The sequence below is a fragment of the Xiphias gladius genome, chromosome 16, assembly GCF_016859285.1.
Source record: "Xiphias gladius isolate SHS-SW01 ecotype Sanya breed wild chromosome 16, ASM1685928v1, whole genome shotgun sequence".
NCBI classification, from domain to species: Eukaryota; Metazoa; Chordata; class Actinopteri; order Istiophoriformes; family Xiphiidae; genus Xiphias; species Xiphias gladius.
Window position 1 is genome coordinate 22,401,415 of NC_053415.1, and position 17,282 is coordinate 22,418,696.

General features: G+C 40.1%; 1 protein-coding gene across 2 annotated transcripts in view; it reads right to left on the reverse strand.

The window, feature by feature from the left end:
• Positions 1-379: 379 nt before the first annotated feature.
• adcy5 (adenylate cyclase 5) overlaps positions 380-17,282 on the reverse strand; it is an 80,932-nt gene continuing 64,029 nt past the window's right edge. The window contains exons 9-21 of one of the 2 annotated variants that reach the window (XM_040148638.1): positions 16,595-16,617; positions 14,457-14,601; positions 13,177-13,274; positions 11,361-11,448; positions 9,188-9,304; positions 8,899-9,057; positions 8,133-8,317; positions 7,979-7,999; positions 7,573-7,705; positions 5,960-6,223; positions 5,124-5,328; positions 4,576-4,700; positions 380-2,996 (exon numbers count right to left, since the gene is read on the reverse strand). In XM_040148638.1, coding sequence (XP_040004572.1) covers positions 2,868-2,996; positions 4,576-4,700; positions 5,124-5,328; positions 5,960-6,223; positions 7,573-7,705; positions 7,979-7,999; positions 8,133-8,317; positions 8,899-9,057; positions 9,188-9,304; positions 11,361-11,448; positions 13,177-13,274; positions 14,457-14,601; positions 16,595-16,617 — 1,692 coding nt within the window. In that variant the 3' untranslated portion in view covers positions 380-2,867. Of the gene's footprint in view, positions 2,997-4,575; positions 4,701-5,123; positions 5,329-5,959; positions 6,224-7,572; positions 7,706-7,978; positions 8,000-8,132; positions 8,318-8,898; positions 9,058-9,187; positions 9,305-11,360; positions 11,449-13,176; positions 13,275-14,456; positions 14,617-16,594; positions 16,618-17,282 lie in introns of both variants that reach the window. The other variant, XM_040148637.1, reaches the window with a different exon arrangement.

A 17,282-nucleotide genomic window follows, 5' to 3' on the forward strand; every position in this document is an offset into this window, starting at 1 on the left:
AAGGATAAGGCTGGTGCTAGTCTACTTTTTTTTTTTTTTTACTGTTGACAAATCATGAAAAGACCAAAATCAACGATTAATTGACCCTTCCAACAAGTATTGCCTGTGTAGCAAAACCCTGATATATTGTATTCCTCTGGGCCATGGAACTCCATTGTTGCCCAAACACTATTAAGAAAACACCAGTGAGCCACTCTGTTGCGCATGTTCCCACCATTACCACAAACGTGGAAACTTATCGAGCCTGGAGTGTTCTTCTGGAATTATTAATTTTTGACTTTTTTGAAATTAAAATCAATTGATCAATTTTATAAAGCTATTGTAACTTGTTTTATTTGCATTGAAGTTTTACATTCTAAAACTCAAAATAAAAAAAGTTTAAATGTGCTCATTTATAATCTATTTAACTGATGATATTTCATAATTCTGACTTTAAATCATCAATTGGAATGGAGTTGTGGATTATTGTTAAAATGCTCTAAAACTTTACTTTTCGTAATTCAATTTATTGATGTGTCTGCCTAGCGTATTCCATCTCACAATACACTCCTGTGGCACCTAAAATCTAATTGAAGTCCAACCTGATGAGCAGCAGCAGGAGTTCTGATTGGCCAAATGGCCAATTAAAGTGCAACTACTGCTCTGTGGCTTTTAATGACCTTTTTCATATTTATCTTTATTCGTCATATTTATATTTTTTATCGTTTTTATTGAGTTTTTTAAGCATCATTTCAATGCCAATTTTATTACTTAATTTCTAACACCTTCTTAAAATTGATCAATTTATCAATAGACTATTTAAAAGCCGACAGTTATTCTGGTGGCACACTCAAGAATCCATATTCTGTATTTTATTTTAAGTCAATCCCACATACAATGTCCTGGTGTAGTAAATACTCTCTAGCTTGGACACCAAGTGTGCATTAAATACACAAATAGTCCCAATTAATGATCTATTTACTCCTGTTTGGGTAATGTTTCCTCATAACTACAGTGTTGGAAAGATTTACGTCTTCACAAGGAACAAATAGGCAGGGGCTGAGGGTGCAGTGTGTGTAGACAGAGTAAAGAAGTCAGAAAGTGACACTTTCTGGATTTGGGTGTTTTCATGAGACTCGTTGACAATAAGAAAAAATATGTAATAATGCTAGCCTTATCCTTTAAGCTTCCATCTCAAATTTGCTCATGTTCCTCTATATAAAAACTTGACACTCTGTCCGGACATGTACTGATTGCTGTACTCTGTGTTTCAGCCAAAACAAACAGAACCAGCTGTAGTGTTTGGTAATAACATCGCTAAAAGTCACTCAAATCTATGAAATGGCCAGGTTGAAGACGGTTAGTCTGATGACATGTAATACTGAAGAAAAACTGCTCTGATTAGGGGAAAAGAACAAAAGGGCACATTTCCAGATTGGCTCGTCTTTCCCTGTCTACAGGATGAGCATCATCATCGTCATTAGTATAGAGTTCATATTCAAGGCCTCATCGGATATCATTGGACATTCATTGGGTCATACCATCTGATTCGGCAAGCGAGGGGGGGGTGTGAAAGGGTGCAGGAGAGGGTGGACGGTTAAATGCACTGGAGTGCAAAATGGCTTTCGAGTACCGACACTGATGCATTCCCGTCCTCCAGTCTGTCATTCAAGGCGCGCACTCGTTTGGTTTGACGCTTCCTTCTCACCGTGAGAATAAAACACACTAGTGAAGGGGATATCGTTGGGGACGGTTGCATCCTGCAGATTGAAAATGCTCAATTCGGTGAAAAGAGCGAGAGAGAAACGGGCATTCAGGTGCGTCGATCTACTGAAGTTAACGGTACATCAGCTGTGGCTCCACTTTAAAACCAGGCAACACTAGTGAGAATATCTGAAATCCCAACATGAGAGTGATAGAGTACGTACATCTGAATACACATCGGTGTTTATAGATAGCTCTCTAATATATTAATGTACAAAATATAGAATCTTAAAATATCTGATAGGGTTTGGTGTTCTGAAGTCAAAATACAAAATGTTGAAGATTAGAAAAAGCTCTTCATTGTGACATCCTCTTAGTGTTTAAGGTGTGTGTATATGCTGTTGATACTGTAGTGTGATTTTATACGTCTGACGGGAAGCTTTCTGCAAACACTGGTGAGTGTCTTCTATCTGTTCCTACAAAAAAAACCAGTGCAAAGTGTCTGAGGGATCTCCCGACTTCACCGATAAGACACAACGTAGTGCAACTCCTCCATTAATCTGTTAATTGCTGACATGATCAGATATTGATACAAGGAAAAGGTAGTGCTGTGGTGCTGGCTAAGTGTCCACACTTGAGAATTTTGCTCCTGTATCACAACAACATGGACAAAATGTGTTTTACATACAGTACATAAAATCATATACATACACATAAAACGGTCTGTGTTTTACATGTACATATACACTTCAGCAGGAGAAAGGCAGAGAAAAAGAGGAAGTTACGTAGTTCTTGTCTTCCCGGAGGTTTGTCCAAACCCCTCAGAAAATCTGGCACATCGAAGCAAATTAAATTTCTCGGAGAACATTTTTCCTTGAGGACCTCACAAAGCTGGCGAAATCTCTCTTTCCGCTCTGATTGGACATCTTTGGTCTCAACGTCAGAGTCAGGCTAGCTAGGCCTCTTCCACGCCGCCTCCTCCGCAAGCTGAGCTTCGGGATGAATTTTTCTCATCCTTCCTCGTCGTGTCCTCAGTAGGTTCAAGGTGTGTTCTGCGCTGTGAGAGGAGACCCCTCGGTTGGTCTCAGTCCACTGTAAGCTATCAGAGGTCCATGAGGCTGCTTGTTATGACAGAGGCGGAGTTAAGGCGCTTAACCCCCCATGTGTTTGTCATTTAGTGTAGGTTAACTGCTGGGGGGCCCACTGGTGAGGAAGTAGGTCATCATCTCTCCTTTGCCCTTGACTGTGACCACGCCTCTGTACTCCAGTGTGTAGTTATAGGAGCTCAGTACCTGGTACAGGTCTGCTGTCACCTGAGGGCAGAGGAAGAAAGGAACAGTGAGCGGACGGGTTTATTTTGGTTCGTAATTACAGTTTTCTATTTATTTATCAATCTGTCTTTGTTTAGCACCTAATGACTCCCAGTCAGCATTGATAAGGTGATTAATGGGTCAAAAGATGTCTAGATGTCTGGGTTAAAGCCGGGCTAAATTCATATGAAAAGTTAGATTTCTGAGGTTACATACAATCATGGCTTCATCTGCATTTAAATGACTCAATTTCATTCTGAACCGGGTCATAAATGCACTTTAAAACATTGTCCTTGAAAGGCTGTTAAGAGTAACGTTAACCTCGATGGGTAACCTCGATTATGTAAATGCACGGTGTTGTTTTCAACCACCACACAATCGGCTAAGTCTGACTTATATTTTCGTCAATTCATCAGAATGTAAAGTGACAGTTTCCTTTTTTTTTCTTGTCTCTTTCTGGGGACTTTGTCCTTTTTTTTGTTTTAGCCTACAGAGGGTAAGCTCTGCTTTTGATACCCCCCTCCCCCATTTGATTCTGGGTCAGAAAAAGCTAAAAAATATGGTGTTGTATGACATAACTGCCAGAATTACAGAATTTAGGCAGAGATGAGACACCCTAAATTATCTGTTTTCATGGGATTTTCTCTGTGATACTAATAAAATCTTACATAAAGCATATATATTCTAAATTTTGCGGTCTACACAAAACTGATTGGAAAAATCCCATTTAAGTGTTGATGGTGTCATCGTGCCGCTGCCTTGTCACTTCTTCATGTTCATTAGAAAGCAGTGGTTCATATTTGCTCTTACTTCAATGGTTTTGCAGAAGGTGCAGTAGAGACGAATGAGATCAAATTAAAGGTTTCCATCTGTGTTCAAAGTAGATTTGAGTTATTAAACTTTAATGATTTCACATCTGATTGAGCGAAACCAATATGGCCATTTATAATTAACATATATCATTAACTTGAATAGACTTATTCTAAATCAAGCCAGCAGCGATGTGTGAAGTACAGTTTTGCAGAGCTTATGCACATTAGATGAATTCCTATTTGTCGACTAAAATAGATTGCGGCCAACTCCAAGATGGTAAAATGAAACTAACAGCCATCCTGAGCACGACAAATGCTGTCTTTTTTATTTTTTTCCCTAAAACTAAGTGAATATTCTGTCAGTTAAACTACAATTGTTCCACTTGTTTTCAATGTGTTTTGACAATTTCCAGACAAGGGAGGCTAACACAAATTGATATTTTTATTTGCAATGAAAGTAGATTTTTAGTGACAGTTTTTTTAGTATGAATTTGACTGGACTTGTTTGTTGTCACCAGGCGGATGTGGCTCTGGGATTACTGTTCAAAACTTGTGTATTTGATAGATGTGAAATTACAATTCTGCTTTACGTCTTCAACTGACCACAAGTCTTGACAAAAAAAAAAAAACAATGCACATATTTAACACAAAAGTAAAATATCTATCAAAATATCTTAAAATTATATAATTTTGTTATTTTGAGCTTTTTACTAAGTCAAATGAAATGTTAAGATTGATATTTTGGCAGTGCAGTGTCAATTTTATGTCACCTGGATCCTCTCTGGTACACCTGTACTGTCCATGCGACTTGCCACATTCACTGTGTTACCCCAGATGTCATACTGGGGCTTCCTGGCCCCAATCACTCCAGCAACCACAGGGCCCATGTTAAGACCTAAGAACGGAAACGAGTATAAGACACCACAAAGTACTCAACTACCACCAAAATAGCTGGACTTAGGAAAAAAAATTAAAAAGTTATGTGAAGATAGAAATGTGAAAAAAAAAATACTGATATCATAGAATATAAAAATGTTATCCCTCTTGTTTTACAAAACTTGGTTGGAGAAATAACATTTGTTGTTTCAGGTTCTTTTATATTTTTGAAAGAATGTTTGGATTAGGCTTTCTCTCCCAAGAGAGATAAACTGTATATCAGTTTGGAAATTAATTCTTCAGATCCAACTTCACAACTGAGTAATATTCTTCTGAAGGTTCAGTCTGTTTGAGTTTCAGTCAATAACAATCTCTGCCTCCCTCTTAGACGTACAAGATCCCCGAATAATAGCAACAGCCTTATTTCTTTTCTGCAGCTCACCTATTTTCATTTTGAAGTTGTTAAAGGAGTGTTCATTGATGTATTTCATCTGGTCCATCATCCTCATGGCGTAGTCCGCCAGCGCGCGGATGTGTGAACGCCCGGCCTTGTCGTATGTGGAGTCGTTTAGGCCTGAGGCCGCCATGTAGGTGGAGCCGATGGTCTTGATCTTCTCCAGTTGACGGAACTGATCCTCACTAATGATCTGATTGTGGCAGGGGAGTAAAAAAGTTATATATTTAGCAGGGTTTAAGTTCAGGTCCATTGCATCCAATTCTAAGTTGATAAAATAACTTTATTCTCTGAGCTCCCGGTCTAACAAATCTATTGATTTTTACTTTTTTCTTCTCTATTTCAGTGGCAAAAAGCAATTTACAAAACATCTGAATGGTCCTGGAGTTTTAGTTCTGAAACCCCCATTTTATCAATATTTTTGATATTGATATTGATTTATATCACTCTGTCTAATGTAAAAGGATGGAGACTAGCTGGTTAACACAGTGAAGCATCTAGTGGCTAAACAGCAAGAAATTTCTGCCAGGAGTTGGTGAAGACCAAATCTAACTAACTTCTTTAACTTCTATGGTTAAATATGCCTTCTACAGCATTACAAACTCTGTATACTGTGGGAATATTGCAACTATCTTAAAGTCTCTCTTTTTACAAGCATTGAACGAGTAAAATCAGACAGAAACCAACCTACTCCGGATTTTACTGGGAAACAACAGCCTCCTAAAGCACCACTGCCAACAGTAGGTCCCTCAGTGGAAGCCACAGATTTACCTCCTCACTCACACACGGACACAACAACCAGCTGACTTTTGTTCACATCCCACCTCATCAAAGTCAGCGATGATCTCATTCAGCAGCCGCAGACACTCCACTCCCTCGCTGTTGGCCTCCAGCTCCACGTAGAACTCTGAGAAGTTGCTGATGGAGGCAAACATGACTGCGACGCACTCACACGACTGGTAGTAGAGCTCATCATTACGCCGCTCACGCTGCAGGAAGTGGGCGGCCACATCTTTGGGTAGGATGTTGTGGAGCAGACGGCGGTTGTAGGCCTGGAGCTCCTCCATCTCCTCCTTCTCCTCTGTGGCCTAGTGAAGCGTTCAAGACAGGGATTAAAGAGTAAATGAAGAATGAGTCACATGGAGTAAAAAAAAACTGCTACTTTTGGGTATGGAGTGAAGTTTCTTGGCACCTGGATTAGGACAAAATTTGGTCAAGACATGTAAATTAACAGAATATAATAATGGGATGCACTGTCAGTAATAGTTGCACAGTTACTGCTGCAGATACTGTTATTACTGTTGATGTTTACCACCCTCTTGCCAGTTTTCAATACTTTTACTAATTATTATTATTATTACTATTTTAATTTGAAAGTATAATCCGTCTTTTCTTTGCCGCGGGCTTTAAAGCCTCCCAGAGCTGCTAGCATGGCTGGAGACACTTTAGTCTTGTTTTATACTAACCATCAGTGACAGCAGTGAGCTGGAAAATAAAGACTCCTCCAGCGGCTCAAAGGTTTTTCAGATAAATAACTTGTTTATCCCCTTGACTGGATTACCAACCACAGGCAGCACAGCCTGCTTCAGTACCTCTTTGAGATGTCAAAGAACCCTTGAGCATCCCTTAAGACGTTTTATTATGAAGTTAATGCTTCACTACTCATTTGAGTATCAAACGCTCACCCCCTGTAGGACTGAAAGGTGGCTCCGAGTGTTGGAACAAAAAAAAAATGTGTCAAAATCCCTTCTTTGCTTTCAATCTATATGTCCAGTATGTACCAAGCATTCTGCCTTTCTTCACAAGAAAGCTACATACACTTCTTGTGTGTCACGCTATTTAGTGATTTATTGGTGAAGTGATGATTGTTACAGCAGCCATCTTCACGAAGGACCAGATGAGTATTGGATACTTAACATAGCAATAATAATAATAATAAGAATTTTGTTTCCTCCTCATTAATATTATGAGATATTTAACTTTTACTCTCCAGTATAGTAATAAATACTGATTTATCTTAGAATATGGGCGGAAAACCACAGGAAAGCGTTTCGGTTTTTCAAAAAAACTGATGGATAATAACAAAAAAAAAATACACTATGTAATGAACTGGCCAAGAAAAGGGGCAGGACATTGGTTTTCTCGATGGCAGCATCTTGTATTGTGCCCTAAAAGAGTCTTGGCTCTTTAAACCAACACCACCGGGACACACACACAATTTGTTTCCGTCATCCAAGGGGATATTTTACTGACCTACATTAATTCTCTGGAGAATGACCCAAACATTAACAATAACCACTAGCTGCCCAACCTGAACCCTCACCTCAACCTAAAACCAAGACTTAACCCTAAATTTCTAAGATTCACAGTGTGGAGACCTGCTTTTTTTTTTTTTTTTCCAAAAATGCAGATGAGTCCCCACAACACAGACACCTACCTGCAGCTTCCAGAGGAAGTCCAGTCTGGCCGTGGACTCCACCTGCTGGGCGTGAAGGTAGAGGGCAAGAACGAAGACGGTGATGACCACCGGGGTCATGATCTTCAGAGGAACCTTGGAGTCCACCACACAGCTGGAGGTCAGCACACACAAACACACATTTAGGTTTTCACATGTTTTATGCTGAGTACTGATCTAAATCAACATTTTGCACCTAACATAAAGGTGTTACGTAAAGTTATGCTATAAGGATGTAAAGGAGGCTCATTAGCGTTAGCATCTGTTGCCAGCAGGTCTTTATAGTTACGTGTGTGCCAGCATGGTGATAACGATGCTGTTAGCTTAATCAGATTATGGAGACGACCCTTTGGGTCTCTGCAATAACAGACGTAGCCATCAGACTCACCTTGTTCCATTCATGTGCTCACTGGGATGGGAAGAACAGAGAAGAGCCAATCAGCTGTTAGAGCATCTGCACACGGTCAAAGATTTAAACATTACAGGCGTAACAACACACACACACACACACACACACATACAGCAGTAATGAAGTGACTCACACAGCGTTGATGGCATTGGCCATGACCAGCAGGTCCTGGTTGTCGAAGAGGCTCACTTTGGGCACCTCCATGATAAGAAGGTAGAGCAGCTCAATGAAGAGCATGAGGAAGAGTTTACCAATGCTGCTGACCTGCAAGAAGACTGAGCAGGCCAGCAGGCTCAGCAACACGCAGGACGAGAAGTACTGAGGGAGGAAAATGGAGAGAGAGGATGTTAGGAAAGGTTCATTCGTTTTGTAGTCCGGGTAAGAAGGTTTTTACTGTGTAATAGTCAGTACTGACTGAATCATTCACATCCAGAGGTATTAAAACACTCGATAAAACCCACAACTTTGACCAATTAACAGTTAATTTAAACATTACTGTGCAAACTAAATGTTAACATCAGTACCTGCAGTTACCTTCTTTTAGCACCTACTTCTTCTGTTCAAAATTACGTCACTTGTCAGAAGAATCAAATTGAAATCTTTAAATATGTAATAACAGATTGAACATTTTTGTTTGGACACAGCAGAAAGTTACATCTACGATTGGATAAAGTAATGTTTTTTTAAAGTTCTTGTTTTGTTTATGCTTCTGTGCCAGACTTGCACTAAAGTCTTCTTTGGTGAACACGCTTGCCTAAAAAAATTTGTAACAGCTCTAAATATGTTGTTGAAACAAACCATAGAATAAACTACACAGCAAACAGTAGAGGTTATTTTGAATCAGAAATCACACAATGCGAATAAAGAAGACACACACAGAGAACAAGGCACACCTGTACCTCAGGAAAGCTGCAGATGAGGGTGTTGTCTCCACAGGGGCTGTGTTGTGTGTCCAGGCTGTAGTTGAGGAGGCGGGCATGGCAGGCATTAACGACGTCCAGGCTGATGTTGAGCTCTGCTCTGATGCAGCTCCGCAGGTCGCGGCTGCTGCAGGTGAACTGAACAGTTTCAAAAGTCAGTCAGGACATGTGACGGGACAGCAGGCCTCCTTTACTGAATATAACCTGAGAAATACTTAGAAAAAATTATTTCATTACAAGGAAAGTATAAATTTCTATAAAAACTTACAATATTGATGAAAGCAGAGAGAAAGACAATGATGGTGGTGAAGACCCCCACCAGGGTGCTGTTCAGTCTGGACTGGACTATCCTCTTTGAAAGCGTCTGCAGAGGGACTGGGAACAGCTGGGTAAGGAAGAGCGTGATGGGTAAAAAGGAGAAGATAAGAGAAGTCAGCAAATAGTTTGACCAATTGTAGCCCAGATCATTTTGTCTACGGCCCCTAAATAAATAAATCACTGAATAAATACTTTAGGAAAGTTGGCAATGACATCCATGCCAATGTAAGATGTGACATTGTTCCCTCAAGGTAACATACAGTGTACTGGTACGTGGAATTAAACCATTTTTGATTCATCTAGTATCCGATGAGAGGACTGACACCAAAATTATGTTTTTTACCAAAACAGAACCATGACTCATCAGTGAAAACCATCAATAGCAAATCTGCTTTTATCTTTTGAAATCTTCTCTGTCCCTCAAGACCAATCAGCAGGCAGTGAGAGCAGGAAGTGGATGGAAAAAAGCCTCCTGAAGTTTGTGAGGAGAGCTCTGCTCTTTGGTGTCATATTACTACAAAATAATTATGTTAGAGACAGCACAAAAACATTGATCATCAACAGAGTTTCAGTTTATTTAGTGATTGACTTGCTGACTGATTTTAAATCCCCCACATTAGCTAATAAGGCACCAAATATACAGTTGAAGTTGTGAAACAAAACAAAATTAATTACATTTACATTTAATTACAATTGCAAACTCTACATCATGGACATCACACACATCATGTTGTCTTTCCTACAATCTACAAACACAATAAAGCACCAAAGGGATGTGATGTCCCCATTTTGATGTGTGTAATAAATAAACACTGTGAGTGCAGTTTGCAGTCTGGTAGTATGATCATTCAGATTTAGAGCAACAGTCTTAAATTTGTCAGTCATACAACCTTTGATTGAAGTAAGTGGGAATCATTAACTGGTGTGAGCTGAATAGCTCCTTAATGAACTGTTACCCCAAATACCAGAAACTTTATCTCAATATAGGCCTACACTGGACCGATCATCTCAGATGATACCATAGACAAAAACATATCCCACCTCCAAAATTAGCTATGTTCTTTTTGGCTGGACCGCAACAGTAGTTGCCAACTTGGCGCCTTTGTCTCGAGATTTACCGACTTTTCAGACCCCTTCAGCGACTTTTTCTTCACAAAAAAGCACCTCGAGCGCGAGGTTTTGCTCACAGGAACACCTCATCCATGCGTCTCATTCAATTGATCGCATGGCAGCTGACGCAAACGTGAATGACCTTCTAACTCTCTCTCTGTGTGATCATTAAAGAAGTAAATATAGCCTAAACAGCCCAGCCCAGCTGTTGTCTTTAACTTATGTATATGATGATTTTGTCAGACGACTTTGCGTTTATAAAGGGTTTTAGCAGTGCAGAGCGGCAGCTTGGAAATGGCTTGGAAGTGACTGCTGGTTAACATGTAGTCTTAATCGGCCAAATTTCAGTCACTATTTCAAACTTGTTCCGTTGTCTGTCAACAGAAACAGAAAAACATATAAATGAGAGAAGCTTTATTGGGAATTCGGCTGTATCAAATTACTGTATATGTGAGCACAGAGAGTAGGAGAAAAGCAAACAGATAAAGGGCGGTCAAGCCACTTACTAGGTTTTCACCCAGTCTTGTTAAATCACAAATAATGTCTATATAATATTTTCAAAGTTGTAGCTTGGCAAGATGGAGTCGAATGGAGACATCTGCACTTTGCTTTAAGGAATTTAGTTTTAAAAACTCTCACCTAAAAAGAACTTTCTATGACGTGAAGAGCAGAATATGTTGAGAACACTGACACTATCTGGAATCAATAGCAAGCACATCATCAAACCCGCAGCCTGTTAAAAGATTTAACAGATTTGTGTCTATGATGTCTGATACTGAAGTTCTCTCTAAAGGAATGAGAACCAGCAAGGAACAGAAAAGCTGTCAGTCCTTCCCTGTACGTGATGACATTTGAGATAAATAATCTATGAAACTGCATCCTTGCAAAAAAAAAAAAAAAATCCTATAATCACTGGTATCACTTATCACGCAAGAAAAGATGAATATCTTAGATTTGCACAAGGTGGCAAGTTTATTTGGATTTGTCACTGATCACAAGCAGAGACAACTCACCCCAAAACAGCAGTAGACAGCTGAGACGAACATGACAGCCGTCAGGATAATGAGACAGGTGATAAAGAAGCCGATCATCAGACTGGAGCTGCAGGCAACAAAGAGATAGGATGTAATTATATACATGTTTATTCCTGGCTGTAGTTTATGGTTCACTGTTTGTTTCTCTGAGATTCTGTCTGTGTCACGGCTGAGGTGAGGATGACCTTGTGTCAGTGTAAATAATACGGAGGTAAATGTTAAATTTGTGGGGGTGTGATAGGAAGGGATTTAAGCAGGAAAGGTGTACAGAGAAGAGCAAGTGTGAAGACAGCGAAAAAGATTAAGGAAAGAAGATTAAACAGTGAGAGAGAGGAGGCAGTGAGGAGACAGTGTAGGAAGGAATCTGAGGAGGACGGAGAGGTAAAGACAGGAATAAAAGAATGGAGGGGAGTGGTGAAATCAAAGTGCTGAGGAGAAAGGTTAACAAAGAGGCAGGCTAAAGAAGATCAATAGTGAGAGATGGGCAGGGAGAAAAGTCTGAGTACAGAAGAGATTACAAAAAAAGAGGAGGGATCACCTAGAGAGAAAATCTGCCAGAGCTTTTTTGATTCTGGCTGCTGCTTGTATGCAGTTGCACTGATTTTGATTCGGTATTCTCTTTCATCAGTCATGTAGTCAGCTTCTGAGTTACGAAAACGACCCCTTCAGTTTTGGCTTTCATAAGTCTGCTTGTAAGGCCAAAGATGGAAGAACTTGCAACAGATGCTGTGAGGACTAAAGCGACGTGTAGGATTTGTGCAGCTCCAAGATTAAAAGCATACACTGAACGTTTGGACATTTTTAAAGGGACTTTTAAAGAGCTGACGTTACTAAAGAGAAAGGGCAAGTGAGTTTTACCTGTGAGCTATACCTATAAATCCTTATAGTTTTTTTTGTTTTTTATCTTTTTAGTGTAAAGCTTGTAATCATCTTACAAACTGACTGTGTGACTGAACTTGCCCTAGAGCAGAGCAGCGTTTGTAGGATTTACCATAGATTGTTGTTTTTGGCACCGCTTGGGAAAAAAATAAATAAAATTGGAGCCTATGATCAAACTACTACCCCGCTGGGACTTCTTTGTAGTGATGGAGCCGTGTTGCCAGATGTCGGCAATCCCTACAGTCAGTAATACCTTATTACAACATATGAAACGATGGCAAAAACAGTGAAAATAAAAAAAAACTGAAGTTGGAATGAACCAGAATTATACTTTAATTCATCAGGAATCAGTAAGTCTTTATTCGCATGTCCCTGGTTGACCGACGTGAACACTTCCATACATGATATTTGAGTAATAGTGGGCTGATTGTACCGCAGAAAGCCTACTCCTCTCCTGTGCAGTGATTTTTCGATGTGAACAGTTTTGTCTGTTACACTCGCTTTGTACGTAAATGAAAAACTGTCTCTGTAATTCAAAACATTTTCTGTATCGTGTTGCACATAAATCTGAACAATCCACTATACAAACGCCCAGATGCTGCCACTTATCATTCTATATTCGATCGGAGTTGTTACAAGTTCTTGTTTTATGACTCTTGCGATAGTGCACATTACTTAGAGTGGTGGATGCTGGTGTTAGCATGAAGGGGACACATGGCTGATTTTGGCATCTGTTAGGCCTGCTGTTGGTAAAATGACAGTAATGACAGAAGTGTCTGTGAGGGGACAAATGACTTTCATCCCACTTTTTAATCACAACAATTTGAATTGGTAATGCAGACACATTTAAGCGAAGGGATGAGGGATTCAAAATTTCCCAAATTCTGCTCTGCAGTGTTTCAGAGTGTCGACTCACGGTGGCACAGTGATGATCTGGATGAAGCAGATGAAGAGAAAAACGAGGGAGGCGCAGGCCACGTAGGCCCCGAACCTTGAGTCCACCTGTTTGGAGTACTGCAGGATGGAATGAGAAGAGGGGAATGAAACAGCACTGCAACATTTGATAACAGACTTTTCTTACATACTGTCCCTCTGAAAGCTAACAAAAAAAGAGGCAAAAAAAAAAATCAGTAAGCGACAAAAGGTGCAAAAGTCACTTCAGGGACAAATCTTGTGTTTTAGGAATCACTACTTTCACACATCATATACATGTAGCAGTGATGAACTCTTGACTCTTGCGACTCTACACTTTACTCTTGACGAGGACTTGACTGTTATAAAACTTGACTCTTTTTGTAAATTTTTGCACTGTATTCTTGGATGGATTTACACATTAAAATAACAACTTTTATCTCAAAATGTTTCATCTTTATCCGCAAAATCTGGAAACATTGGCCCTAATAATGTCAAATACTGGAGACTTGAAAAAAGTTTTAAGCTGGTAAAACACCAGAACAATAAAAAAAAAAAGTAAATAAAACAAAACAAGGGCTTGAATATGTGATTATTATGCACCTGCATTTAAAGGGCTTGGTCTCAATAGTGTCATTTTATATATATCAGCATTTGGACCTGAAAGACTTGTATCCTGACTCACAAAAATGCTCACGAGGACTTCAGACTTGACTTGGTCTCAAGGACTAAAGCCTGAATGATGCTGGGTTTTTGAGGCCGATATTGTTATTTGAGAGTTTAAGAGGATCCAATAAAAATACATCAGCTGAACTTTGTTTTGTGACATAGATGCACAAACGAAGACTTTTGATGAGGAATTTTTTGTGCGTACTGATGTCGACATCTTTATAGATGGAAAAAAAACAAAAACAAAACAAGGATGTTCGCTGGAGGACAAACTAGTAGAGACACTGGTTAAAAACTTCCCAAAATTTCCCTTATCTTCGTCATTTCTATACTGTAACTTCTTTTTACTAACTAGCTAACATATAAGCTGCAGATACTGGCATACAGTACTGTCGCTGTCCCTTGATACTCTACTTGGATTTGCTTCATAAGACTTAATAGCTCTGACTGCTGGTGCTGGAAAGAAGTGAGGCTCAGACTGCGGCTGGTAGAAAAGAGAAATCAGGAGACGCCTTCTTGCGCACAGGGAAGATTGCTCGTCACAGCCAATTATTTTCTGCTATCTGGGCAGTGTTTGTCACTATATGGGTCGTGTGTGTGTGTGTAGGCCCTAACCTTTTTCTCCAGGTCAGGCTCTCTGAAGGTGAGCAGGAACTTCTTGACGTGTTCGGAGCGCAGACGGTCGATGCTGCGCGCGTCGATGGCCCGGCCCAGGAACTCGTCCACCTCGTCCTCTGGGTTTAGGTTTTCCTGTGTGTTCCTGAAAATGAAATGCCTGAATAAAACAAGATGAGACTGGGTGACATTTACATCTCGAGGAAACTGAAAAAAAGGCTCTTCAGGTTTCACTGCCGGCGTCTTCTGAGAGAAACCGAACACCTGACGCTGTGGGAACAACCGTAAATTTAATGGAAATCATCCATCACCCATCCATCCATTTGGGTAATTGTATGCAAAGTGAAAAGGAGCAATTGACCTAAAAGACCATCGCTGCCTTCGGTCCCAAAGGCCTGTGATGAGTCATTTCAGCTGAACCTGCAAAGCGTCAAACTGATTGAAAGTCTCCAGCCTCGCTGACGAGCACCAATCAGCCGATGGGAGATGCCACCGTGATCGCCTTGATTATTCGGTGTGCGTCCGGTTGAGCCTGTCACTGTTCTACTTCCCTCCCCTCGAAAATGCGTTTTGCTAATTGTGATGTGGAAAGCTAAGCTAAGAGAATCCCCTAGTGATGCAAAGTAAACAGAAGAATGGGGAATGAAAAACAAAAGGGGCCACATTGCCAATATTAACTACAGATTTATGTCTTTTATACTTTTTAAAAAGTATTTGTTGGCATGTTAAGCCTTTATCATTGCAAGTAGTGAAATGACCGGCGTCCCTGGCTGGACTCAAACCGGGGAAATTGTGGTTAACGGTTGACGCCTTAACACACAAGCTACGGGGGGTGGGGGGGCTCCTAAATTAAGTCTTGATATAGTGGCAAATGTCTACATAAGAAGTAGGATCTGTGCCGGAGCCCGGAGTCCGCCCGTGTGGATGCTCTGGCTCAGTGTGATGTCAGCACAGATACAGAACAGTTCTGGAGGGAAGAGGAGGAGGACAAGTTCCTCATGAACGACTGCAGTTCTTTGATAACTGACAGCCTTTGTGTTAGACGTCCCCTCCTCCGTCTTTTTTTATATTCTGGCTGAGACAGTCGTCACTGCGCCACATTACGAGCATTTTGGTCTCTCAGCAGGACGAGAATATCATGCTTGAATTCAGACAAAGTGCTATAGACACTTTCTGAAAACAGACTTAAAATCGGACGGAACTTTATCGCGAGTGCAAACACTGCCAGACAGGTGGATCTTAGTAAGGCCAATATCGATTAGCAGCAGGTACTCTGCTGTAAAACCTGCCTGGCAATCGAGAACTTTATATCTGCATTTCTATGGTAACATGAGATGACTTTAAGCTTTCCAAAGAGGCCGGATCATTTTCACCCAAATTTGCTGTTGCATCAGCCACAAAAGCCCCAAAAATGACTTCCTTTGTCAACACTTACGGTCTGAGATACCACGGTAACAAACGACAAAGAAACCGCATCAACAAAGTGATCTCAAGTTAAAACCAACCAGTGAACGATGCTGAGTGGAGCTCAACTGACCCAGATTTGAAGTAGTGTTTGCAAAAGTAGCTTCGTTTTTAAAGCCCCAGAAAAGCTGGTTCCAGAGAGTTTCTCTCTAAATATTCACAACTAATTAAACAATCAGAGTTAAAGTTCATGAAGGTGTATCCTCAGGCATTTTTTTTTTTCTTTAAAGTTAAACACAAACTCACAAACATGAATCTGCTTCATCAGGTCTGTGGGGGTTTGGTTTGATTGAGCTTGAACACCTGGCAAACACCCGCATAACTGCCTGATTTTTTTATTCAGATATTGCTCCGACTAGCATCCGGTTTTTCCCAGCCGAGCCACATCGGCGAAGAGAGCGGAGCACAGACAAACATTTGTCGTGTGGAAACGTACAAAACTGTCCTAAATTTGGCAGAAAATTGAGTGGTCGTATTGGACGCGATTGGTCTTAGTAAGAAGCTGATTGAGAGAATAACGGCCTTTAACATTAATTAGCAAAGTGGCCCACTGAGTCTATGGTTTAGGAGAAAGTAGGATCAAGCGCAGAGTCATGTCAAACAGGTATAAAGATACAGCAAAGAGCAGGAGGAGAGGGAAGACACAATAAGGTTGAAGGACAGTCACTACTCACTTGTCCTTGGGGTCTTCGAAACCCTGCAAGACAGAAAACAACAAAAAAAGAGCAAATGATAATGAAAATTAGCTGGAAATGGCAACGGGGACTTTATTTTACACCTGTTTCGAACCAGACTGGGCTCACTTTTTTCACTTTAACCCCACGTATCCCGTCAACACAGCTGCAGAGATTTAGAAATTTCTAGTGATTGACAGAGTGCTAGGATTGTTTTTAAATCAGTTAAGTAATTTATAAAACACAAACGCCAAACATTTGTTGGTTCCAGCTTCTCAAACGTTAATTCACAACTATAATTAAATATCTTTGGGTTTTTGATTGTTGTTTGGACAAATCAGGCCTTTGTGAAAGATCACTTTGCGCTCCGGAAACTTTTTTTTTTTTTTTTTTAACTTTTTTTAAAACTTTTTTCAGATATTTCATAGAAGATAATGATAATTGCTAAATCACGAATAAGGGGCAAATGAATCAGTATGAAAAATAACTGCTGGCTGCAGCCCAGAAATCTCATCTGTTGGAAACAGAAGGAATCATAGCAGTTCAGCTGATGAAAGGCAGCTCATCATTAACTTTTACAATGACATCAACACATTTTTAAGCTTGTAGATGAATTCTCTACAGTACAATACGGTTCATTTATTTAAATTTCAAACTATTACATGGTTTATACAACATTTAGACAAGT